The following is a 26,204-nucleotide window of genomic DNA, read 5'->3' on the forward strand; positions in this document are numbered from 1 at the left end:
AGAGTGCCTCCCCACATAAGTACATATACATCCTCCATCTTCCTGTTTGGCTACAATTGTTGGTAGCTCTTTACTGCCACCTAGAGGAGTGTTTAAGAACAAGTTAGCGATGTAAAAGCATCAACAAGTCAGCAGTTACCTTACCTGTATACGTTCCATCACATAAAACTCTGTTCCGATGATGGAAGCATCGCTGCAGTACAGCAGAGGCTTGGGAACAGGAAATCCAATGGAAAACAAGGCTTTCTGGACCTTGAATTCTCTGTCAATCTAGATATGATTATTAAAATCCAGAAACAGAAATTTAATAACTACACGTGAGCTAATGTCAACTAAGGCTATTGATTACAACATGTGTTGATAAGTAACCCAGAGCTGACAGTAACGATTCCTTTAACAGGAAGCTTGTCCAGCCATTACAATGACAAAGCCGGCCATCTCTAAAGCATGATAATTTAACTGGGGTAAAAGGATGGGCTTTGGCAGGAGGCTCTAGGAAGACAACAGCCTGGCTGTGTTTCACAGGCTGTGTTAAAGGGCACTTCTGTGTTCTCAGCATTTCTCTGCCTGTCCCTTCAGCTCTCCCCTCACAGTTCTCAGGAGACTCAGGACTAAGTTCCTCTAGTCAGATTCAGGAGCTGCAAGGCAGGCAGTGGTTGTGGGAAGGGAAAATCGCCCATTCCTTCTGATCATCAAGGGAGAGACAAACTTCCAAGGAAGGCCACGAAGACCTTTACAGGTACATAGTCTGTTTTGGGGACCCAGACAACTCCGAGGGGAACCAGGCACCCACAAGCAAATTGATATTAAATGGGCTCAAGTAAGAGAAGAGGAAAACTTATATACTTGGGCAGGACACTTGTGCAGACCCAGACAGGACCCAAGGGCGTGGCTTACAGCGGAGCTGTAATACAGGTAATGGAGGATGATTCATGCATGTGGAAAGTGCCTTCCAGACTGGGACAAAGGTGACTGACCAGTTCTAGGGAGGGGAAAACATGTTGCTCAGCTTGAGTTCAGAGAGTAATGCAGTCACGGGCCAGGGAGGTAATCGACCCAAGCGAGAACAGTCCACAGTACCAAGGGCTACTGAAGGAGAGGTGTGGCTGGAAATGAGAGCGGCGGTAGAGGGGGTGGGGACAAGAGGGTTAGGGAATTACAACACACAGACCCCAAAGCAAGGATGCGCTTCTAAAACACAGCCTTGGGGAAGGCTAAGGAGGTTCAGACAGGGGACTCCACCTCCAAGGAGGGACTCCACCTCCACGGAGGGACTCCACCTCCACGGAGCTGTACTCCTGCTGAGAGCTGTGTTCTGCTGTGTTCTAGTGGGACATAGTTGAGAGGAGACTCAAAGAGCTGTAGACATTTCTAGGCAGGGTGGGTATGGGTGTGGGTGTGGGTGTGAGTGTGGGGGCTTGCCTTCAGTCAGTTGGCATTAGCAAAACTTACCCAACTTTTTAAGCATCTAAGCTACTTCATGTTTCCGAAAACATACTCCTGAGGGTATGCTGGAGCGAAGACAGTGCGCATGTGTGCTCTCCTGTCACTACAACTGCACCCACCCACAGTGGTCTTTCCCGCTGAACAGTTAGAAAGCACATGTTTCCGGTACCTGCCACACCCGCAGAGGGAACTTAGTATGTTTTTCAGAACTTGGATTTATGTCCCCTCCTGCTCACTATCTTGAGATCATTCCTGTTTTTGCAACCAGGAAAATTGAGTTTAAAAATTGACTGGTAAATCATGTTTGTATCTATTTATGAGGTAGAGCATGATAACTTGCTTCATGTATTTACTGAGTAGTGAGCAGCTCATAATAATTAGAAAAATTAATTTGTTAACAGACATCCTTTATAATCCTCCCCCCCCCCCCCGCCCCATGATTCTAGACCTTAGAGCCTACTGTACAATGACTACTCAGGTCTTTTTTTTTTTAAAGCCCTGAATGATTATAAGATGCCCAAGTAAATACATTAAAATAACTCAAGCAACTTGTGATCATAAAAAGAGAGAGAGGTTTAGAGAATATGGTATACGGCGGTGTGGGGGAAGGGGGTGCCCCAGTGGGCCCATGACCAGGCATCCCTTCCCCGGAGGGGCCAGACACACACTGGCATAATATAGAATAGAGTTTATTCAGAGCAGAGGATGGGAGTTAAGAGGGTAGTAGAGGCAGAGAAAGGCAGAGAGAAGGAGAGAGTAGAGAAGTGGAGGCCGGCTATGACCATGTGAAGAGAGGGGGAGAAGAGGAGAACGGGGGGGGGGGGGCAAGAAAGAGGCAAGAGGAGTAAGAGAGAGTAAGCGCTGAGAGCTAAGAGAGTGAGGAGGGGCTGAGCAGCCCTTTTTATAGTAGGCCAGGCCTGCCTGGCAACAGCCAGGGAATTGTGGGGTGGCGCTTAGACAGAACCCTAGCAGTAATGATCATCATTATAGATAATACTCTTGGTATGCAGGCAGAAGAGGCATCTGCATATGAGTAGCAATGACATGAACGTTTCTGCAGGGAACAGTGAAGCCCTCCGGGATGACAGTTTAAACACAGCTTTAGCCTTCAACCACAGATTTAAAACAAAATTCATTTTTTTTAAATTGACTCACAATTCAAGCCAATATTCAATTAAAGGGGAAGCGAGCTTGCATTGGTCAGTAACTGTGAGGAGGCCTCCAAATGCAGATTAAGTTGCTCTTGTGTTTTTCAGAGGCAGTTACTTGTGGTGGAAGAAAGGCTCGCTGCATTTCTGTGTCATACCTTATGTGCTTTGGGAAGGAGAGAGCCGGGTGGTTTCTTCCTCAGAACATAGGCTTGAGATCCTTTCTGGAGAAAAAAGGTTGGGTTTGACTGTCCTGATCTAGGGGAAGAAAAAAGGTTTCAAAGGTCAATTATAAGCATGTCTCCTTCCTGAAATTCTACTGAAATCTCAACACTGGGCTGACTGGTAGTGCCAGCAGCTCGGGCAGGCTGCCACTAGCAGCTTGAATAAGTCTGTCTCTGTGAACTGGATTTCGGATCATTCTTTTTTTTCTCAGGTTCTTTGTTCTACAGTCTACTCTTGCATAATTTCTTAAGCACGTCTAGCCGCATACAAACATCTAGTTATTCCTGAAGTCTTTTCAAGCCTCTCTTCCATTCAGAAGCTTTAATTCTCTTCCTTGTAGTCTGTTGTAAACCCATCTCAGTTCATCCAGCAAGCTTTCATTCCCATCTTTCCACTAATGCTGCCCTTTCAAGACCACAGCAAGTGTGCCTCGGGCCACTCCTCAAAGTCCCTCGTAGCCTCCTTGTAACGTTTCAACTTCTTAACATTGGGCTGTTGTGGCTGGATTTTCAAACCACCATTTTATTTAGATCTTCTTTCTCTTCTTTTTTTCTTTTTTCTTTTCTTTTCTTTTTTCTTTTTCCTTCCTTCCTTCCTTTTTCCTTCTCCCTCCCTCCTTCCCTTCTTTCTTTCTCCCTTATTTTCTTCCTTCCTTTCAAAGACTTTATATATTTATTCTCTCTCTATAAGGTTCTATCTACATGTATACCTGCATGCCAAAGGAGGCATCAGATCTCATTACAGATGGTTGTGAGCTACCATATGGTTGCTAGGAATTGAACCTTGATCCTCTGGAAGAGCAGACAGTGCTCTTAACCACTGAGCCATCTCTCCAGTTCCCTAGACTCATTTTCTAGGTAAGCCATTCTGTCTTGTGGTTTCCAATATTTTCTCTGTCAACTGCTCTCAAACCTGTCTAGACAGGTGTCTGCACCGAATCCATACCCAGCTGGTTACTCTAACACATTCACTTAACTGTCTAGAAGCCATCCTGGAACTTAACAAAACAGAACTTTTATATTTTTCTATATTAGTGGCATTTCTTAGCACTACAACAAAATGTCTGCCAGAAATAATTTACGGGAGACAGAAAAACACCTTTTATTTAGTTCCAAGTTTCAGGGTTTATGGTCTATTTCACGGGGAAAACATGGCACACAGTCTGTGGTGGTGGGAACTGCAGAAAATGTTTCTAATTTGGCAAGTCGGGAAGCAGAGTCCTAGCCAGCATCTGAACTGAAGTACATATGACCTTCAAGGCCCTGCAACCCACTTCTATGAGGTAGGCCACATGTCCCAAAGGTTCTCTTATCATCAGTCTGGGTATTTCCAGGTTTGTGGTATCTTCAAAAAGTGCACAGTAGTGTCAAGGCTGCAAGAAGTTTTATAGAAAGAGATGATGTAGGGTCTCATACAAGGAATCAGTGGGCTACTTGAGCAAGGGTACCCCAAAGCAACAGTTACTGTTTGGGGCTTTCTTTTGTGGGTCCAGCAGGAGGAGGGCTGGTTGGTTGGTTGCTAAGGGGCATACTGAGAATGGTTCTCTGCTTTAATAGCCTTGGTTTTTACCTGATTTTACTCATGAGCATGTCTAATCAGGCATAGGCATAAGTTGGTAAATACCGGTTTCCCCTAAAGGTTCACTCCGAGGACATAATTTGTCTTTCTGTGTATACCCTCCAAACTAATCCAGACAGGATGGGCCTTTAGCAGTTCCAGGATGTTTTCCATATGTTCTGAGACACACATGAATGGACACACCAAGCATAAAAACCCAGCCATTCAGGGACTGCCAAGGCAGGAGTGATCTGCTGCATTATTTGGAAGGGAAAGTGCATGTAGCTAGTCAGGTAGGGGTCGCAGGTGCAACGTGCATCATTAGAAAGATGGCACTTGGAGTGCCAAGTGGTGAAACTCTGTCGACATTTGCCTGCCTCAGTTCCACCACCTACTGAAGCTAGGGACCGAGAGTTCAAATGCATAAGCCTGTGGGGACATTTCACACTCAAACCATGACACCCTGTATAGCCACCTCCATTTTAGTTCATGATGACCCTGGGCTTAGTTTCCGTGGAAAATGAGAACACCCCTTATCCCTTCCCTTCCAATCTAATCAAGCACTCTTTCAAAACTCTCGCTGGGCTGTGATCACCTCACCTATTTTCGCCCACCTCACTGGTACTCTAACATCCTGGGTTTGTTTCCACCTCTGCCCTCTTTGGCCTACCTTCAACACAGCAAGCAGAATTTCTGTTCAAAACAATGATGACAAATAATTTCCTTTTCTACTCAAAAATCTCTGACGTTCCTCACTTCCATCCAAAGCAAAGGGCAAAGTCCTAAGGACAATCCAAAGGGCCCGCCCTTGCTTACAGCGCTCAGCCCACACGGGTCTATTCCTCACTCTACGAGGCAGTTCCCAGCCCTGGCCTTCAACACAGTTGTCCCCGTGTCTGTAAAGCTCCAATGGTCTCATTCCCAACCCCTTTCAGTCTTTGTTAAATGCTGTCTTCTCAACGCAACCTTCCTGCCTTGTCCTCAACATTATCACCCCACAGCACATATAAACCTGCAAATAATATTTAGAAATCTTTCTTGTTTGTTGTCTGTCTTCTTCAAATAGATGAGGATTACAGAAGAGGAACCCCAGTGCTAAGTATGTACCATGCACCAAGGCTAGATGACACAAGTTTTGTTGTATTGAGCTACAGAATGTTTATATTGTTGTATAATTATATTTTATATTCCCAAAATGACTTAATATTTGAAAGCTAAAATAAATGTATAACAAGAAAAGGATGTTTGCAAAATCTGGAAGACACAGAATAGCTACAGCAGGCCAACATCATATTCTGTCTTGAGGAATTAGCAGATCTTTGAAGAACTCTGTGTCTTGAATTTCGTTACTGTTCTCTTGAAGTTTATCTCGTTAGGCAACAGGCCTTCTATTTATCTATGGCTTTGCTTCTGCTATGCACTGTGACTATTTGTTACTTTGTGGGTTCTTTTTTTCTTCTATCCTTCCAACCGCCTAAAACTCGGCAGGAGAGAAAGAAGGATAGAGGGGGAAGGGGGGAGGCTATCACTACACTACTTCCTTCTTATCAGGGGTGTTGAATTCCTTGGGGCAAGTTTGACCTTCACTGTCAGGACACGACTACTTAACAAACTGCGACCAACCCCCACAACCTCTCATGGCCTAGAATTGATATACCCTCTGATATACCTCAAATTCCAAATCACACCTGGGATTAACACGAAAATGCATCCCCATAATATGTATGTGTTTTCTAAAGAAACCATTCTCACTACAATATATAGCTGTGGTTGCATTATTTCACTGATGGCAGTCCACTATGCAAATGAACAATTTATCCTTTCATTCTACTACTAATAAATATTACTGTGTTCTTAAAAAGGGTTTTATATTACAAGCAATGTGACGAATGTTCTGTAGATTATTTCATGATACCCTGGTATGAAATTTTCTTGACTCTAAGAAAATAATATTTCTGAGGAAAGAGGCATGCATGTTTTTCTGACCTCAGTTTTACAGGATAATGTCAAGTGTTGGTCAATGGTAGCTATACTGACCCATACCTTAATGAACACTTAATGTCTCATATCCTAACCAATGCTGGATACTATATATATACATACATACATACATACATACATACATACGTGTGTATGCACACACACACACACATATATACACCTAAACACACACATATAGCATGCCACCATATGCATAAAGAACTCAGAGAACAATTTTGCGAAGTTGTTCAAGGACAACTCTGAGCTTCTAATATTATTACCTCTATCTCCCAAGTGTGAAGATTACAAGTACCATTGCCAACTATTCCTGGTTTATATGGGACCGGGGACTGACCCCTTAGCTTCATGCATGCAAGAGGGCACTGCATTTACTGAGGCAGGCCCATGGCCTGCCTGGCAGTTTCCTTACAGGAATTAATATTTCATAGGGGTAATTATCCCACCACAGGCTCTTGTCATCTTTTACCTGTGGATCCTCCAATTTCCCCCAAGTTGAATCTAAGTGTAAGCACTGTCAAATAAGTTCTATAAACACGTGGGTATTTTGTGAACTCTCTATTTCATTGACATATCTAATATGTCATCTTAATTCAGATTTTCCATTTTTTTAAAAATATTTCTGTTAACCTTTTGGTCTTTCACATAAAAATTCGAAGCATTTTTTTTGAAATTAGAGAAAAAACAGAATTTTGATTGATATTGCTTTGAATCTGTAGATCAGTTGGGACAAAGAGCAACATTTTTTGATACTAACTTTCCTGCTAAAGAATGTTACTTTTAAGGTTCTTTAAAAAAAAAAAAAGGTTTTTTTTCACGTTCTCTACAAAGATTTTTAAAATCTTTTTTAAAAAGCATTTGTTTATTTTATGTATATGAGTGCACTGTAGCTATCTTCTGACATATCAGAAGAGGACTTCGGATCTCATCAGGGGTGGTTGTGAACCACCATGTGGTTGCTGGGAATTGAACTCAGGACCTCTGGAAGAGCAGTCAGTGCTCTTAACAACAGAGCCGTGGCTCCAGCCCCCTTTACAAAGATCTTCCATTAGATAATTTTTTGGGATGTCTTTATCAGAGCTTTTGGGTGTCATATTTCAACTGTTGCTAAGATATAGAAACGCAAGTGATTTATATACTTAACTTTAACAAACTATTACCTGTGTAACTCTTGGCTTTTCAACACACAAAACAAGTAGTTTTTTACAGTATTTCTTGGCTGTTTTCATGCTGTTAAAAATTTGCACTTATATTGTGAAAATGTGTGTTTTTTTCCTTTTCTATTTATTTATTTGGTGGCACACACATGGGGGTCAGAGGACAACATGTAGGAATTGTTTCTCTTTCCACAGTGTGGTATCCAGAGGTCATCTCAGGGTGTCAGATTTGGCAGCAGGGGCCTTTACCTGCTGAGCCATATCACTGGCCCAAGCTTTTAAAAGATTCTTTTGAGATTTTTGTGGCCTTAGTATGCTTTTTTTTTTTTTTTTATAATTTTTCATATATCCTGGAAATGAATGCATTTTCTCTGTTGAATATGTACTTCCATACATCTATGTTAAATCAAGCTTATATAACATTTCTGGAAAAATAGTTTTTGAGATCAAGGATTGCTACATAGCCCAGAATGGCCTCAAATTTACAATCATTTTTCCTCAGCCTCCAATCTCCAGGGATCTTTAGACTGTTGGGATCAAAGCCATGTAGCACCAAGCTTGGCTTCAGAAGTACTGTTTTGTATCACAACTAATTTCATTTATTGAGCATGATTTTTGGTGAACATCAACTTAATTCAGAATTATTTTAAATCAACACAGGACCACGGTAACTTAAATATATATAACCTTTATCCGTAAAACAGGACAATATGCTGGCCAAATTCCAGAGTTGACTAGTCATTGAAATTTGAACTTTGATCTGTTTCAGTCTGTTTACAACATAAAGTATTAAATTTAGAAGTGTCAACTATTCTTTATTCTGCCTCTCCACATATTTCAACGCTTAAGCCCTTTCACCTAAATTACTTCATTTCTTTATCAAGACTAATGGTAACAGACAAATGTTAAGAGAAAGAAACTTTGGCCTTCGGATTTATGTTACAGTTAAATCTCCAGATAGAAAGGCCAGGAACAGTTTACTGAAACCATATGAAATGGTTTTATACTGGAACTTTATAAACGTGAAAAATTCTTGATTGTAAAACACCAGACTAAAACCAAATTCACTTGACAATGGGGAAAGGTATTCTCGGAACCACTTCATTCAGTTTAGTTCCCTTGCTTCAAGAACTTAGGCCTTAAGTGCCGCTCAAAACGGTGAAGTGGAATGTCTAGAATCTGAATTTGTATATTTTAGCTGGTATTATTAACCTAGCCTCAGGTGACTAAGGTCAATTAAAGAAAATGGCACCAGCCCCTCAGAAAAATTATCTTTAGGTTATAGCACAAAAGGTCACAGAAGGTATCTATTAGGTATTCAAGAGTGTTTGGCCACATCCCTCAGTGAATTAGACACATAATTTTAGTCCTTAACAAGACTGCACTGCATAATGGATACTGCACTTTTGCTACTGCCCTCTAATTCAGATTAGTCTAAGTACAAATTATGCAGGAAGCGTCCTTGCAGGGAAAGAAATCGCGGCCGGGCAAATGAGAGAGAGACCCACTCAGGGCCAAAGGAAGAAAAGCACCAAGCACACACAGACATGTTCCAGCAGGAGGCAAAGGCTATGGTTGATACCTGTATTGAGAAACAGTCAGCACAGCCCGGGGATCTGACCCAAAGCCCGGCAAGTGCTGATTCAGGTAGGCCTCCAGGGACCTGATGTCGAACTTGTGCTGGGGTAGCACTTCCACGGTGTCACTGGTGACATCCATCTCCATGATTGCCACTGCTGTTACAGGGTACAGAGAATAGGAATCCACAGTCTGCGCACAACTAGCGCCAAAGCAGAAAGGATAGCAGAGCTTGGGGGCGTGGTCAGGCGGGGCTTAGGGGAAGCCAATCAATCACCTGGACCCTGGGCGGATTTTGCTTAGCAATGTGGGCGGCCGAGTCTAGGGACTCCGAGTCTGGAGGGGGAAATAAGAATTGCCTGTTGTGGGTCCAGACTTAGAATTTACTGTCAGCGTTAGAGCTGGAGGCCCCAGTCTTATAGAAAAACAAGGTCACAAACGTGACTCTAGCGAATGAAGACACAAACATCTGTCACCCTAGAATGACGCGCCAGCGGAAGACCTTTGCGGTCCGCCCAAGAAGAGAGTCCGCCAGAACCTTGAGCCCTGGATTAAAAGACCCCGATGTTTCTCATAGCCTCCTAGATTAGAAAGGCAGAATAACCGTCGACTTGATCTGGACACATATGACGCTGGCCCTGCTAAGACCTGGCTCTTGGTTCTGGAGAAGAAAGCTAACTGTTCTGAGGAGTGTTTTTTGCCGAGCGGAGCGATGGCGGCGGCGCACCGGAAGCGGCACGCCGGAAGCCCGGTGGGCGTGCCGGAGACGTGTCTTACTGGGACCATTGGAGGCGCTTCCCGGGTGCCGGCACCTGGTAGTCTGTGTCTAGTCTTCCTGCATTTCGTGGGCCGAGCGAGGCAGCGTGGGGAGGCGGCGGCGGCGGCGGCGGCGACGGTCCGGCCTGGGATCGGAGGCCACCGGGAGCCCAGCCATGGCCGAATCGGTGGAGCGGCTGCGGCAGCGGGTTGAGGAGCTGGAGCAGGAGCTCGCCCGGGAGAGGATCCGGCGGTCTGAAGGGGACGGCCACTGCGGCCGGACCCGCATCCAGCAGATGAGCGACGAGGTGGTGGACTCCAATCCCTACAGGTGATCCACGCTCCGCTTGAGGGATTCAGCTGCCCCCCTGCTGCTCCTTTCTTGCGGTGGAGGTCCAGTTCCCAGAAGGGCAAAACCACGTCTTAGGCTAGTCAGAAGATGGTCCTCCCTAAGCGAGTTGGCTCACGATTCATTCTAGCATTTAGGAGGGTGATGTAGGGGGGGTTGTCATGAGTTCCAGGCCAGCCTGGCCTACAGGAGTTCAAGACCACTTAGGCTGTGTAGTAAGACCACCCTTTTCCCCCAAGGGGGAAAAAAAAACAAACAATCCAAACCATCCATCCATATGGTGCAGCTCTTGTGCCTCCTGGCCTGTACCTAGTGTCCTGTCACCATTATCTTTATTAGTCTACCTCGCTCTGCATAGGCTGATTGATAGAAAGCTCGGTCAGAACATAACATCTCATGAAAGCCACCAAGGACAGACCACAATTTCCTAAATGCTTCTTAGTGTAACTTAGATGGAGTAGGGTGAGGAAGAGTTAGTTACTAGGGTGCTTATGAACATCCCTGAATATCAACTTTGCCAGGGCTTCTGACCCCTCCTCTTTGCTCTCCCTATATGGACTTATTAGTTTATGGGGGAGAATACAGAGCAGTGGATAATGGGGAGGCCTCTGCCTCAAGACGGAGTGGATTCATTTCTCAGCTTATCGAGAAGTCAGTAACTTATAACGTTTCTAACAGCTGCCGAGCTCCTGGTTCAGATTACTCCCTGTAAGTGGGGCCACAGGAACACCTGTTTTGCCATAGTTTTGCAGACTGAAGCAGTTTATGTGCAGTTCTTAGAACAGCACTCGTACACGGCAAACCTCGTAGATGAATGCAGTCAGTAGCATGCTGTTAGACCTTCCATTCCATGTATGTTTCTTCTCACCACAGCTCTAGAGGATTGCTAATAAGTCGCTCTCATCCTGAGAAAAGTCTAGAGAACTATTTTAGATGGATTGTAGTATACAATAGAATCCTCCCCAGTAAGCCGCTAAGGCTATAAGCAATTAGGCTAAAAACTGGGTAGATTTTTAACACAGGTAAAGTCCCAGAAAGAGGACTCTGCTGTGGTCTATAGACATGCTCGGGTGGTGAAGTTGATAACTCCTGCACCTGAATGTATGTAGAAAAGTTTCTGAGAACTGCTGGAGTTAGGTTGAGTAAGTGAGACACAGTTGCTGCCTTGAAGAATCGAGGTTGTAGAAGAAAGGGAAGTTCTGAATTACACACCCAGCAGTGATCAGTTATGATCTAACCAGATCAGGACCATGGCTACTGAGACAGGAAATGCTTGTGCTTCTGTGATGGACAGTTAAGAATGCCATCTTCAGAAGACTGAGAAGCAAGATGTGAACTTACTATAATAGAGTGTGTGCAGCTTTGGATAGGGTCACATAGGGTTAAAGTGGAGAGGTGGCATCAACCAGAGGCCTGCTGATGTTCCTAACAACCACAGATCCATGTGTGCTGTAAAGGTCAAATGCATGAAAACTTTAGGTATATACCACAGTGTGTGTGCATGTGTGTGTGTAGACACATCCACATGTGCGCCTGCGCGTGCACACATACACACACACACACACACACACACACACACACATATACACACACACATATACACATAATAATAGAGCAGATGAGCAGTGGCTCTTAGAATCCTTGGCAGACAACAGATGCTTCCAAAAGCGGATATCCTTCATTATGGGCAGAGGCCATGGGCTTATTTCATTGGCTTTATATACTAACAAAGCAAGGGAAAATAATGACATTTCCCTTAGACCTTTACCAGTTAAGCCCTAAGGTGTAGATCTTGGCTACACATTAAGATAAAGAAGGTATTTTAGAAGAACAATACTGTTGTACAGGCAACACGTAGGAGAGTTCATGGTTTTAAACCCAGTGATTTACTCTTTTTTTTTTTTTTTTTTTATGATGATCTTCATTTTTTTTTATTCGATATAATTTATTTACATTTCAAATGATTTCCCCTTTTCTAGCCCCCCCCCACTCCCCGAAAGTCCCGTAAGCCCCCTTCTCTTCCCCTGTCCTCCCTCCCACCCAGTGATTTACTCTTACCTAGTAAAAGGTAGCTTTTAGGTTCAGCTAGTCGTCAAATTTGCTGTGTTTCCCAGGCTGGCCTTGAATTCCTTTTCTTCCAGCCTCAGTCTTTCAAGTGCCATGATCACCGGTACATGCCTTGATGTCGAGCTGGGTCCCTCCTCTTTTGAAGTAGTAGTAATTGAGTTTTGGTGGTTGTTTCCCTTGATGGTGCCTGTCTGTAAATATCACTGGGGCTAGAGAGCCCTGGCTGCTTCCTCGCAGGACCCAGGTTTGTTCCCCAGCACTGACCTGGCAGCTCACCCTGCATAGCTCTAGTCCCAGGTGATCTGCCGCCCTCCTCTGGCCTCTGCAGGCACTGCAGATAGCTGCAGTAGTGCTGGTTCAGGCAATTCGCCCATCCGCATGAAAATAAAGATAAGTTAAAAAGACTGCAAAAGCTCTAAATTTGTTCTGTTTTTCTTTAAGCCGTCTGATGGCATTGAAACGGATGGGAATTGTCAGTGACTATGAGGTATGATGAACTTGATTTCAGGGAATGAGACTAACTAATTTCTAGTGACAATCAAACAGTATTAACTTGTACTGTTCTGTGTTTCACAGAGAATCCGTACCTATGCTGTAGCAATAGTAGGTGTTGGTGGAGTTGGTAGTGTGACTGCCGAGATGCTGACAAGATGTGGCATTGGTAAGGTAAAAAGATCTCTCTTTGCCTGTCCAGTAGGAAACTGTTCACTCCGGGAGCTCATCAGGTACAGAGTAGCACTCTACTGCTTAATCAGTGCTTTATGATTTCTGTTATATTTGGGTAAATTGCTCTTCTCAAGAGGCTGAGTCATAGCTTTCTTCAAACAAAGGCCCATATTATTGCTAATTGGACAAAGGGTACTTCATTGTGTCCAGAAACTTTGGTTTAGGGCAGTGTCATGTGTGAGTAATTTGCAATTATTTTAGATATAGAACCTGTTAGAAATGGTTCTGGGGTCACTCCCAAAATACCATGTTATCTGTAGCACTTTAGCAAGGCAGAAAGTTTGCTTCTGCAGCAGGTATGCTCAGCCAGTGGGGATTCTGTTGGGTTTTTATTCTTGATAAAGGGCTCCCGTGCCCCACTGTGAGCGGTCAGAGTTCAGCCTCACACTCTGCGCAGTTGGCACAGCTGATGAGTGAAATACAACTTTCAGAACAGGGGAGAGCCTGGAGCATATATTTTGATTTCAGGAAGTGCTGACCCTGGAGGAATTTAAATTTACATCATGTTTTCTTTACAGATTTAGTTATTATTTTATTTATTCTTCTCTCATACATCTGGACTTAGCTCCTCTCCCTCCACTCCTCAGTCTCTCCCCGCAACAGTTTTTTAAAGATGAAGTTTTGTCTTACTTTGATATAAAAGACAATATACCTAAGTGGATAAAGTGTACAAATGAAACACTCAGATCCTAAAAAGTCTTATCAAGCACTCGAACACACACAGAGTGGGAGGCGTTGAGTTTGAACTGGGAGGTGGTTCAGATTTCTTATTTAGGCCCCTTTGTTTTTTGTTTTAAAGTTGTTTTTTTTAAAAAAACAATTTTTGTAGAAAAGTAGTAACCCTTTGTCAGAATCTGTCACTCTCAAGTTTATAAAGCTAAGGACTATTGATGTTACTAAGCAATTGAATAGATAAGTTTTCCACAATTATCTGCCCTCTTGTTATTTTCTTATACATTTAAATGAATGATTATATTTTATATCATATTAATTATATACTTAATATATTTCATGTAATATATTTAACATATATAATATATATAAATTATATTCTCCAAGATTCATTTGTTAGTAAGTTAATATTAAAAGATAGTAGTTGTAAAATTGGCTCTCATTTATCAATATAAAAATGATGCCAACAAAATACTACAGTGTTTATTATAATTTTAATATTTTTGAAGTGGTTTACAGAAACAGGCCAAAATATTGCCGTAAATGACTTGAGTACTGATGATTAGCGGGATATTGGAGATGCTTGAGATGAGTAGTCAGAAGCCAGTATGTGGCCATATTAAAGCAGACTGCTAGACCTCAGTCAGGTGGTCTAATCCTGTAGGTGTCAGGTAAACCTGAAAAGTGTCATAACTGGTTTCCAGGTCATCTAACAGTGCAGAGGCTAAACCCTGAGAATGACGAAGCTTGCCTGGGGGCTCGCTAGGAAGGAAGACTTCACGGTGCAGCTCGTACGACTCAGTCAGAATCTGTCTTTTAATTGACTCTGCATATTAATGTTGGGGACATGATTTCTACCCCACCAGCAAATTGTAGGTGCTTCAGGTGCTGCTAGAGGAGGTGGCAGCAGGTTCTTAAGGGCTTCTGTAATTAGAACCCTGGGAGGACTCCCTTCGATGGCTCTCATGCGCGGTGGCACTCATCATGGGTAAATAGGGATTCTGGCAGTGAGCTGTAGACACCTGCATTCTCAGTGACTCTTCCAATGATCTCACTGGATGCCCAGGTTTGTAAACTCAGACTAAATGGATGAGTCTCAGGAATTCTTTCTTCTGTCACTAGAACATAAACACGAAGCTAATTGATGGAGTGTAGTGGGGAAATAGAGCTTTGGAGACCCAAGCCCATTTCTATCTCTGCAAGTGTCTGCAGCTTTCTGGATCACCAAGTCTGCATTAGGTGCCTTGCTTTCCAGATGTGCCGCAGGCCAGAGAGTCAATGTTAGTTCTCTGTGACCTAAGCAGGTAGTGGCAGAGTAGCAACCTCAACTTCTTTGTACCAAGTCGACTAGGAGCCACATACTCATTTAAAAACTATCTCTCACCCAGCAGATATTATTAAATGAGCCATGGTTTGGGGACTTGGGGTCTCTAAGGGACTAAACAGGTGCTGTCATAGGGTTTTCTTTCTTTTTTTTTTTTTAAAAGTTTCTATATTGAGAAGAGTAAAAACAGGTGTGGGGATATAGCTTTGTGATAGAACAGTTGCCTAGCATGTATTTAGGTCCCAGGTTCAAACCCCAGCACTGCAAAAAAAGAAAGAAAAGAATTTAATCTCATTTTTACAGATTCTATCTTGTTCTTACTGATAAGAAATGAGAAATTCTGCTCACTTTGAGTGACATGTGTGCATGACAAGCACTGAAGTAGACCTAATAATAAAGCAGGGAGCAGTAACTAACTGCTCATAATTCTCTTTGGAGTAATGAATTGTCGCCTTGGCTCGGGTATGTGGTGTGCTATGCAAAGGAAGTCAAGTTAAAGAGGAAGCAGTAGGATCTTGCTCAGCACGGGTCTAAAACGCAGTGTGAGGGTGAAGTGGAATAGCCGTCCTCCCACTGAGCCGCTCTGTGGAAGCCGCACGGCCCTGGGTTAGGGAGGACTGCTGCGCACGCTGCTGCCTCCTGCGTTAGCTCTGTGCGGTTCAGCACAGGCCCCCAGCTGCCTTGTCAGGAAGCGGAGGATACAGGGAGCTGTGCCTTCATCTCACAGGGCTCTTAGTAAGTCACTGAGACACCAAGTGCCCTAGAAGTAGCTGACGTTCTCACACCGCTACCAGTAAGAGCCGCTGGTTTAAAGCCAGTTTCCATTGACACACCACTGTTCCCATTTTAGTTGCTGCTCTTTGACTACGACAAGGTGGAGCTGGCCAACATGAATCGGCTTTTCTTCCAGCCGTATCAAGCAGGACTGAGTAAGGTCCACGCAGCGGAGCACACCCTGAGGTGACTGGAGTGGGGTGGGGGTGGGTTGGGGTGGGGGATGCATGGAGTGACCTGCTGTGAGCTCAGCTGAATGGAAACAGACTTGGGCTCTCCCGCTGAATTGCATCTTTCACTTATGCAGAGAGTCTCTTCTTAGATCGGGGTTGGCAGACTGTGTAGGGTTAGAGGGTGCATACTTCCATCCTTGCTGCTACTGCTTATCTGGTGCCGCAGTGTGAGACCAGCCATGGACAGTGGCAAATGATTGGGCATGCCTCTGTTCCAGTACAACTTAAGTTTTAGATTCGGATATCTGAATTCTTTTTCTGTTTGTTTGTTTTTTGTTTTGTTTTGGTTATTCGAGACAGGGTTTCTCTGTGTAGCCCTGGCTGTCCTGGAACTCACTCTACAGACCAGGCTGGCCTCCAACTCAGAAATCCGCCTGCCTTTACCTCCCAAGTGCTGGGATTAAAGGCGTGTGCCACCACTGCCAGGCGAATTCTATTTTTTTATGTAGAATTTTTATGTAGGCAAAATGCCCTGTAAAAGGATTTTCCCCAACCATTAAAGAATAGTTCTTAATGGTCTGTGGTGGAACATATTGCACATTCCAACATACAGGAAGTTGAGGCATTTATGAGGAATGGCCTGAATTTGAGATCAGCCTGGACTGCGTAAGAGCACTGCACCAACCAGAGAGTCATGGCAAAAACCTTAAAGGTCGTACCAAAACAGGGCATGGGCCAGGCTTGGCTCGTGAGCTATGGTGTGCCAGCCAAACTGTGGGGCCTCAAACATTCTGGAACTAAACTGAGTAAGACATAAAGAGACTGCCAGGCGTAACTGGACCTTCCAGTAGCAGCAGGGAAGGCTTTATTCCCAGCACATGGATTATTCTGGGTTAAGATGGCCAAGTTCTAGTAGTCTCTATGACAGTCTATATTAGTTGGCCTTGCAGAAGCACACAGACAATCAAAAGTGTGTTGGGCTGCACACATGGCTACTCTGCAGAGGTTGCACATGATCTATGTGTCTTCATCCTCGAGTGCAACACAAGCTGTAGAAGGGGACTGTGCTGTCCTCACCCCCACTGAAGTCCCACTAGCTCCCTCAGCCCTCTCTCCTGCTCTCTGTCCTGTTCCTGCCTGGAGTGTTTGTAACGGTTGCTTTTTCCCTCTCAGGAACATTAACCCTGATGTTCTGTTTGAAGTTCACAACTACAATATCACCACAGTGGAACACTTCGAACATTTCATGAATAGAATAAGGTAATATATATGAATATGTTATGTAATATCTTGTTGAACAGCTCAACTAAACAAGTTCTGGAAAATCTATTAACAGTTTTTCAGCTTCTAGGAAAGGTAATTTTTATGTACTGTTTGTTAGAATAATTAACTATTCAGAAGTGACTTAACTGCTGTATACATAACATTAAACATGATGTTATAGTTGAAAATTGACTATACAAATACAATTACAATGCACTTTGCGTCCCCTGGGTGTGGTGGTTAGTACCTGTGATGCCAACACTTGGGAGGCGGAGGCAGTAGGGTTACAAGAAAGAAGTCGGGGATTTAATATGGGTTTGCATTTGGTTGTTTTTTGAAACAGGATCTCATGTGTCAGGGTTGGCATGGAGTCAGTGACGGTCCTCCTGCCTCAGCCTCCCAGGTCCTAGGACCACAGGTGTCAGCCGACAGGTGGTAGGGCAGAACAAACAAGTATATTTTGTATCCTTCTTTTTTCAAATACAATTTCTTTTCTTTCCCTAGTAATGGCGGATTAGAAGAAGGACAACCTGTTGACCTAGTTCTCAGCTGTGTGGACAACTTTGAAGCTCGAATGGCAATAAATACGGTGAGTGGTGTGTGGGGCGCTGCAGCCTGGGTTTACCAGGAGCTCTCTCTAAATAGAGTTTTAAGCCTAAATTGTGTCTTCATCGTTATCCTGCTTTAAAATGTGTGGTAAGCGCTTCTGACCTCATTTGTGCTACAGTCCAGTGTCCCGCTCTCGAATGTCTAAAGCAGCAGATGTTTCCACTGTGTGTTTTTTAAAGTCAATGAATATTTTATGATACTTATTCTAGTCACCATGAGGTTCTTATTGCATTCATTTGTTGTGTGTCTGTGTGCGTGTATATGCCACCACAGCCATGTCTCCATGGGGCACCTGTAGGAGTTGGCTCTCTGCCACCCTGTGGGACCTGGGATAACTCAGGTCATCAGGCTTGGTGGCAAGCGCCTTTGCCTGCTGAGCCATCTTGCTGCCTCACCGCTGGTTTTAGCTTTTTTGTCTTACTAGTATTAAATGTATAAATTAAAATCATTTCCCAAAGATAAAATAATTTTCCTTTGAGTCCCCTTTAAGAATTATTTAGAATTTTTGTATTGCAGAGGTTTTAGAAAAATAGGTTTAAATAATCTGAAGAAATCTCTGAAGCAGCTTCAGTGTAAGGAATAGGTACTTGCTGTTTCAACTATTGCAGCTCTTCTCCCTGACCCAGAAACCCTCAGTATCCTTTTAGATAACACCTGAAACTCCACAAAGGAGCTTGGCAGTAATGTGTGCTGTTTTGTGTTTTTGCCTTTTCCTGTTAAGGCTTGTAATGAACTTGGTCAGACATGGATGGAGTCTGGGGTCAGTGAAAATGCAGTTTCCGGGCACATCCAGCTCCTGGTCCCTGGAGAGTCGGCTTGCTTTGCGGTAGGTACTGCCCTGGCCCACGGTCACCGTGAGCCCTCAGTGACCTCTCGTCGGGGCCTGCAATTCAAAGGATCCCAGAGTGTCTGGGGCACCGCGTTCATTTCTCTCTCTCTCTCTCTCTCTCTCTCTCTCTCTCTCTCTCTCTCTCTCTCTCTCTCTCGTTTTTACTCGGTGTGTTCTCTTTCATGTAGTGTGCGCCACCGCTTGTTGTCGCTTCAAATATTGATGAGAAAACCCTGAAACGAGAAGGCGTCTGCGCGGCGAGTCTCCCCACCACCATGGGGGTGGTGGCCGGGATCTTGGTACAAAATGTATTAAAGTAAGTGAGGCCTGGTTTTTCGGAATTGTTTTGTACACCTTTGGTAAAATTGTATTCCATAAAGTACTCAAAGAATTGGTATTGCCAGCTAAGTAGTTATCTGAAACTTAGATTTGCACTCTTGCTTGTGTGTATCCAGGCGTACGCCCATGCGGCCCATGAGGAAGTCGGTAGAGAGCCTCAGTTGCCAGTCTTCACCCTCCACCTTGTTTGGAGATCCTGCCTCTTATTATCCATCCGCCTTTGCAGAATAGCCTTTGTCCTGGGTCTGTCCTGGCTCTATCCTAGGAATACCTGCCCATTTGCCTGCAGACCAATGCGATGGAGGCATTGTCACTTCCCTGATGATCCAGCTTGGGTTAAGTTGCCATTTGACAGTGACAGGGTCACAGTGGACTTTTATGTGTTGGAAATGTTTGATCCTATCTGATACTGTCTACATCCATGACTTAGTATAGACTCAACTTACTGTATTTAAAATTAGATAGTTATAGTAGGCTATATTGGTTTTTTTTTTAAATTAAATTTAGTGTCACATGTCAGATTTTTGTCTGGGGAGCTGTGCATGTGTGCACATATGTCTCAGGTATGCTTTTCTGTGCATCCATATGTGAAGGCCAGAGTGCAGTGCTGTGTCTTTCTCTGTTTCTTCACCTTTGACAGTTTGATGCATGTATGAAGTACAATTTGATTACTGTAATCTCTTTCCACTTCCCACCCCTATTACACCCTACAAGTCTTTATGGCTTTGTTATTGTTTCAAGAGCTCTAAATTTAGGCAGGACCATCTGTATGGCCATAGGTTTAGAACATCCAGTTGTGCCTGGTGGGCCCTCATGGGTACACAACTGAAGATAGTCATTGTTCTCCCTAGAACCCACCAGTAGATGGTACTTGAGCAGGAAAGACTCCTGGTAGGCCAGCTGCTGTGGGGTCGTCAGTGCAGTGGCGGTTCCACACCAGGTAGACAGTGCTTGTAGCCCTTCTGCCTGTCTGTACCTCTTGAGTGCTCTCCACCTCCTCTCCTACAGTATGGAGGGGTAGAAATGTCCCCTTTAGGCCTGGGCACTCAGCCGCCACTTACCCTCAGCACCACCAGCAGCCATGTCTCTGTATTCAGTGCTGATCATTGCAAAGAGAGACTTCTCACTAAGGCTGGGGAGGCATCTGTCTGTTGGTATAAGCCCAGATATTTAGAATATAGTCTGGCTCCATGACAGGCTACTTAAACAGCAGTAGTAATCTGCACTGGGGGCCTAAGACTTTAGCCATGGGTTTCCCATTCCCTTTACAGTACCAGGTTTGAATTCTCTTTTGTGGAGCAGGCCTCAAATCCAGTCAGAGGTGGTTGGTTCCGACCTCACACCTCCGCCAACATCAGTGCCATCACTCTACCTGTGAGCACATCCTTCCTAGCAGGCTGATATTGTTGGTTATAGGGTTTGCAGCTGATAAGCCCATTGATGCCTCTTCTTCCCAGCGGCCTGTAGAGCCCTTGTGGCACTAGAAAAGCCAATGGGGAGAGGCCTCTAGCTCACTCTCAGTGTGATTTCTCTATGCCCTGCATGTAAGGCGTGCTCCACATTATTTTTTGAGACAAGGTCTATTAGTGATGTAGGAACTCACCGTTTTGGCTACACTGGCTGTACGACAAGGCCCTAAGATTTCTGTCTCCATTCCCTTCTCCCTCTCAGAGCTGGGATTACAGGCTCATGATGTTATGCCTGTCTTTTTATATGGGTGCTGGGGGTCCAAACTCAGGTTCTTATGCTTGCACAGCAAGGGCTTGATCTGCTGATGCACTGAGTCATCTCCCAAGCCCCGCCCAGTGGCTCAGGCTCTATTTCACCTTGCAGTCCTCCGAGCTCAATGCACTCCTCCGGGGTTTAGCATGTTGTACTTGCCAGCAGTTCATCTTTATTATAGGTCCAAAAAATAGCTATTTTACAGTGATGGAAGACGGTGAGCATCCCTTCCCTGAATCACTCAATAGCATCTACTATGAGCCAAGGTCTCTAAGTAAGGTAGAGCAAGTCACAGTTTTCTAGGTTTGTTATAAAATTCATTACCTATTCCAGAATTTATTTACTTCTACTACTTTATTTCTTTATTTAAGCCTACTTTGATTTTCTTTTTTCTTTTGTGTTTTGAGATGGGGGTCTTACTGTATATCCCTGCCTCTGCCTCCCAAATGCTGGGACTAAAGTTGTGCACCACCATTCCTGGCTAATTTGATTTTCTTTTCCAGGTTTCTGTTAAAATTTGGCACCGTCAGTTTTTACCTTGGATACAATGCAATGCAGGATTTTTTCCCTACCATGTTCATGAAGCCAAACCCTCAGTGTGATGACAAAAACTGTAGGAAGCAACAAGAAGAATACAAGGTACACAGTCAGAAAATCTGAGGATCCCATTGCCTAGGACTTTTCAAAATAGACAGATTTGGAATACAATATAAATGGATTCTGGATTTCTATGGTTTTAGTTAATTTAGCATACTGGAAAAACAAAAATTCATTTTTGCTTTTGGTAAGATCAAATGCCTGTGAATTCTTGAGTGCTGCAGGGAACTGAGGAGTGACGTGTGTTGGTTCTGTTTGCTTTATACAGAAGAGGGCAGCAGCGCTGCCCACACAGGAGGCTGCGCCCAAAGAGGAGGCAGAGGTCATTCATGAGGACAACGAGTGGGGTAAGGAGCCTTCATGCATGCATTCACGTTGAAACCCATTCTTTTCTGGAAGGAAATTGAAGATCACACAAAATTTTAAACAGTTATCAGTGTTTTCTGGGAGGGAATGTATGTTACACAGAAGTATGAGTAATTCTTGTGGTTTTCTTGAGAATGAGCTCAGAGTCACATTCAATCCTTCAGGTATTGAGCTGGTGTCTGAGGTTTCAGAAGAGGAACTGAAGAACTCTTCAGGCCCTGTTCCCACCTTACCTGAAGGAATTACAGTGGCATACACAGTCCCAAAGAAGGTATTTGTGAAATCTAATTTTACATATGTAAATGTCAGATAAGAGAAAATATGTATTTCTCTTCTTTTAGCTTTATCTTATATTGGAAGGCGAGTGGGGCATTTTCTGTTTTAGATATTTATATGTAGGCAGTGAGGTATTAAGAACTAGATATTCAGTGTCAGCAAATTTGAAACTGAGAAAGTGGAGATTTTTAAAAAGTCACTGATGTATCAGTACAATAGATTTTGATTAAATTAAAATACTTTTACATATTGATAGTTTTAGCCACAAACCCATTTAAATTTACTTCAGGAAAGGGTGATGGTGTGTGACTGTGTTCCTAGCACCCAGGAGGCTGAAGCAGCAGATTAGTGAGTTTGAGATGAACCTGGATATGTAATATCCTGGAAGAGGAGGTCATGGGTAAGAGGTGAGGGGCGGTGGGGGAAAGGATGGGGAGGTAGGGGGTGAGGAAGAGAGAGAGAGGGGGAGAGAGAGAGAGAGAGAGAGAGAGAGAGAGAGAGAGAGAGAGAGAGAGAGAGAGAGAGAGAGGGAAGTAAGAGAGAGAGTGAGAGAGAGAGTGCGCATGTACATGAGTAAGCCTATAAAAATGGAGACTGACATACAGAGCAGGGGCTTGGACCACCAGACAAGAAGACAGAGATAGGCAATAGGTGTTGAAAAGTTGCTAGCCATCGTTAGTCATCAGGGGCGTCAGCTGAAAGCCAGTAAGGTACATCTCCCTCCACGTGGAAAAGGTAAGCACTAGCAGGAATGTGCGGGAAGGGAGCAGTGCTAGACTGTAGCAGTGCACTGCTGTCAGGAACGGGAGTCACTGCTTCCGTATGGAGAGCAGAATGGAGGCTTCGCAAACACTAAAGGCGTTACTGTGAATGTGATCCAGTATTCTCGCCAGGTGTAAGGTGTATATCTAAAGTATGTAGAGCCAAAATGTCCTTTGACTGATAAAGATACGTGTGCACACGTGCCCATGTGCACACATGTGCACAGTGGAATACTACTGAGCGTAAGAGGCCGACAACCTGTCATTTGTGACAGGACAGATGGGTGACCACCACGTGATCTCACACACGTGGGCTCTAAAAGGTTTGATGTTATGAAAGCTGAGAGTGGACTGTGCTCCCAGGGATGAGCGGGGCAGGAGGAGGGAAAGGGGGCCAGCAGCTTGTAGGTTACAGCTAACTAGGAGCATTAAGCTCTGGTCTGTCACAGAAGAGTGGCTGTGGATAGTCATTGTTCTATATTCAGAAAGCTAGAAGAAATGATTTTCCAATGTTCTAATTACAAAGAAGTGTTTTGAGGAGATGTGCTTATCCTGACATGAACATTACACAACATACCTTAACTTCATTATCCACTATAAAGGAGTGTAATTTTATATTAAAAAATACACTTAGTAGGAGTGTCAAGAATATTGAAGTTGCTGCCTCCTGAACAACATTTCGGTGGGTAATATAAAGAACTTTATGTCTTCTAAATACTTTCAAATGCATGTATCAGAGACACTCTGGTTTCTCAGCCAGCCGAGCGTGGGTGGGGCAGACTGCTGAGGACAGGTGGTTCTGGACGGCTCCGGTTCATGGTGCTTCTTCCTTTGTTGGCAGACAGAGGAGTCTGTTTCTGAAGTAACAGTGGAAGATTCTGGTGAAAGCTTGGAAGATCTCATGGCCAAGATGAAGAACATGTAGACAGTGGGCTGGCTTCTGTCTTCTTATCCATGCTTATGCTGTTCCCTTGGAATTAAACAACTGGAACTAATAAAACTTAGCGCCGCCTTAGGTGGCGTGTATATCTTCACTGAATTGTTATGCTGTGTGGAATATGGCTTCCTCGTGCTTCCCTATACAACCTAATCAGTATCACAGCTACAGAAAGAGAGGAACGGACCATTCCATTCCATAACTTCATGTCTGTGGCCTGCGGCCCTGGATGATAAATGGAGGATAGATTGTGTAGCCTGGTGGCTGTGGCTAACAAGTGTCGGAGTGAATGGCTTCCTACTGGACAGTTACCCACTGATAGTCTGACCAGGAGTGACTTTAAACAGCCTATAGAATAAAAACATCCCTCAGATGATTCTGGATGAAATCGAAGCAGAATGTCTTCATTAGTAGTGTATAAACCCATGGGTTGACTAAGACAAAGCATACATGAAAGCAAGCTATTTTCATGGCAGACAGAATTATGTTCAGGAAACATTGGTTATCCTCAAATTTTCATCGATCAAGGAAAAGCATTGCTCTCTGTAGCAGAAGTGTCTGGAGTCACCATGTTACTGAAGAACAGGCATGAGTGCACCGTCCATACTGTGTGCAGCATAGAGTGTTCCTCAGGATTTGAGTCCATAAATCCTGAGATGTCAGCAAGGCTTGTCTGAGTGGTGGGCAAAACAAGGAACTCAAAACTGCCTCTACAGAGCTGCACAGGTATTCATTCTCTGCAAGGGTTCCATTTCCCAACTGTGACCACTTCAGTTGTAAACTGATGCTGATGTGAACTATCGGTGGCTTAACCTTGAAGCTATGAAATGTATCATTATGAATGTCTAAATTATGTGTATTGGGAAATGTTAGCAAAAGTTCAAAGTGCCATTCCCACTTGTAAAATAAAGTTGTAAAGACCAATTCCAGACATGTTCAATGCACTTGCTCTGAGATTCTAGTATTACATGTGATTTTTATGGTGAAGTTGAATGTTTCTAGCTTTGAAATTTAACATTTATGTTGCTGTGATACATTTTTACAAATGTTTAACAGAACTTGAGCATATTCGATTGGTTAATAACTTTAAATCATTAGACATGTTGTAAATTTTAAGATGAAGTACATTCTTTTTCTAGAATAATTCTTTAGAATTACTGGTCCATGAATTTTCTAAGGTTTAATCAAGTGTTGAACTTTCAGGTTTTGTTAAGGCATAATACATAGGATTCACCATCTTGTAAAGATCTGCTGTCTGTACCAAATTCTAATGTAGCTCTCTTTCCTAGTAGTTTCATTAGAAACTACTGGATTATCTCAAGCAAGCAAACAAACGAACAAAACCAAGCAGGCAGCAGGCACCTGTGATCCAATAATGCTCTCTTGGTCTGCAGCCACAGAGAGTGAGGGGCAGCAGGCAGTAGATGAGGCTTGTCATCACACAGAGCCCCTAGAAGTTCAGGCGAATTTCTAAGCACTATGGATCCTAACAAAAGCAGAGAGTCCCAGCACTGCTTTAACACACTGACTGGAGTGTGGAGTCTAGATGGTAGTAAAGCCAGTCACAACTTCTGTTTCTTAATGGTAGCAGAAAGGTAATCTGTGGCTCTGCTCAGATCTTTGGGTTTTCCTCTTGTTCTCCCTGGACACCCACAAACGTAGACCCACAGGAAAAGGCAACTGCTTTATGTCAGAGAAGCGTTGACCTCCCCAGATCATAATTAGGTTGTTTTAATAACTCCCCTTCTGTAAAGTACTGAAGACAAGTTAGAGCAAAATTTGGTTCCAGTCAGTTATTTATTGAGGGACTTGTCTGAAAATTACCATTTTGCTGTGGGGGTGTGTGTGCTAACATGAACACAATCTGAGAATCACATCTATGCTCACACCAATATCTGTGAACCAAACATCTGTTAATGTGAGCAGATCATGCTGTTTGAGAATTGCATCTCCCCAATGTCTGCCTCAGCTGCTCTTCGCATTCTCATGAAGGCAAAGAACACAGTGCCAAAAATGGATATGATAATGATTTTATTATGTACTAAATTTGAATATATAATTTAGAGAAAAAACAATTATATAGTGACCACCTGTTTTAATTGTACCATAAAGTCAAATAACACTGCAGTTTCTAAAATATTTTGTATAGCTCTCAAATCTAAATTTTAGAGGAACAAAGAATATTTTTATTTGAAGACTTTTTAATATTATACTTTAATGTGTTACATTAGTTATGAAATAGATTTTAAGCTTTGATATATTAGTTGTGAAAATCAATGTCTAATATGCTCATGAATTCTGTTATTTTTACCTTTCAGAGGGGGCAAACCCCAAAGATAGGTCATAGTTATATTTTACCTTTTCATTTCTGCTAAGCCTCTCCCAAAAGGTGGAAGAAGAAAGCTTATTTTGTCTGCCCTGTCTAATTTAATTTACCACGTAGTGTGTAGACTTTAGCAATGATTTCCAAACTCAGAGCTTTGGCAGGAGTGGCCTGGCTGCCTAGCTCTCAGGCTGCTTCTGGGCGGGCCAGGGAGCGGCCTCGAAGTCTGAAT

General features: G+C 43.5%; 2 protein-coding genes across 3 annotated transcripts in view; one reads left to right on the forward strand and one right to left on the reverse strand.

Moving 5' to 3' along the window:
* Acad11 (acyl-CoA dehydrogenase family member 11) overlaps positions 1-9,616 on the reverse strand; it is a 64,945-nt gene extending 55,329 nt beyond the window's left edge. Inside the window, exons 1-3 of the mRNA XM_052187470.1 lie at positions 9,114-9,616; positions 2,753-2,852; positions 145-270 (exon numbers count right to left, since the gene is read on the reverse strand). Of these exons, the coding sequence (XP_052043430.1) occupies positions 145-270; positions 2,753-2,852; positions 9,114-9,256 (369 nt within the window). The 5' untranslated portion in view covers positions 9,257-9,616. The remainder of the gene's footprint in view (positions 1-144; positions 271-2,752; positions 2,853-9,113) is intronic.
* A 240-nt stretch (positions 9,617-9,856) lies between these two features.
* Uba5 (ubiquitin like modifier activating enzyme 5) lies at positions 9,857-24,578 on the forward strand. Of its 2 annotated transcripts, XM_052187471.1 has the most exons (12): positions 9,857-10,196; positions 12,723-12,768; positions 12,858-12,947; positions 15,854-15,963; positions 17,124-17,210; positions 17,718-17,802; positions 18,544-18,648; positions 18,840-18,967; positions 21,216-21,351; positions 21,578-21,656; positions 21,840-21,946; positions 23,554-24,578. In XM_052187471.1, exons 1-12 carry the CDS (start codon positions 10,042-10,044, stop codon positions 23,635-23,637), a joined length of 1,212 nt encoding a protein of 403 aa, XP_052043431.1. In that variant the 5' UTR covers positions 9,857-10,041; the 3' UTR covers positions 23,638-24,578. The 2 variants fall into 2 exon arrangements, with proteins under 2 accessions (XP_052043431.1, XP_052043432.1); XM_052187472.1 differs by lacking the exons at positions 9,857-10,196; positions 12,723-12,768 and having other exon boundaries at positions 12,858-12,942.
* Positions 24,579-26,204: the final 1,626 nt, after the last annotated feature.

This window comes from Apodemus sylvaticus, chromosome 7, assembly GCF_947179515.1.
Source record: "Apodemus sylvaticus chromosome 7, mApoSyl1.1, whole genome shotgun sequence".
Lineage (NCBI taxonomy): Eukaryota > Metazoa > Chordata > Mammalia > Rodentia > Muridae > Apodemus > Apodemus sylvaticus.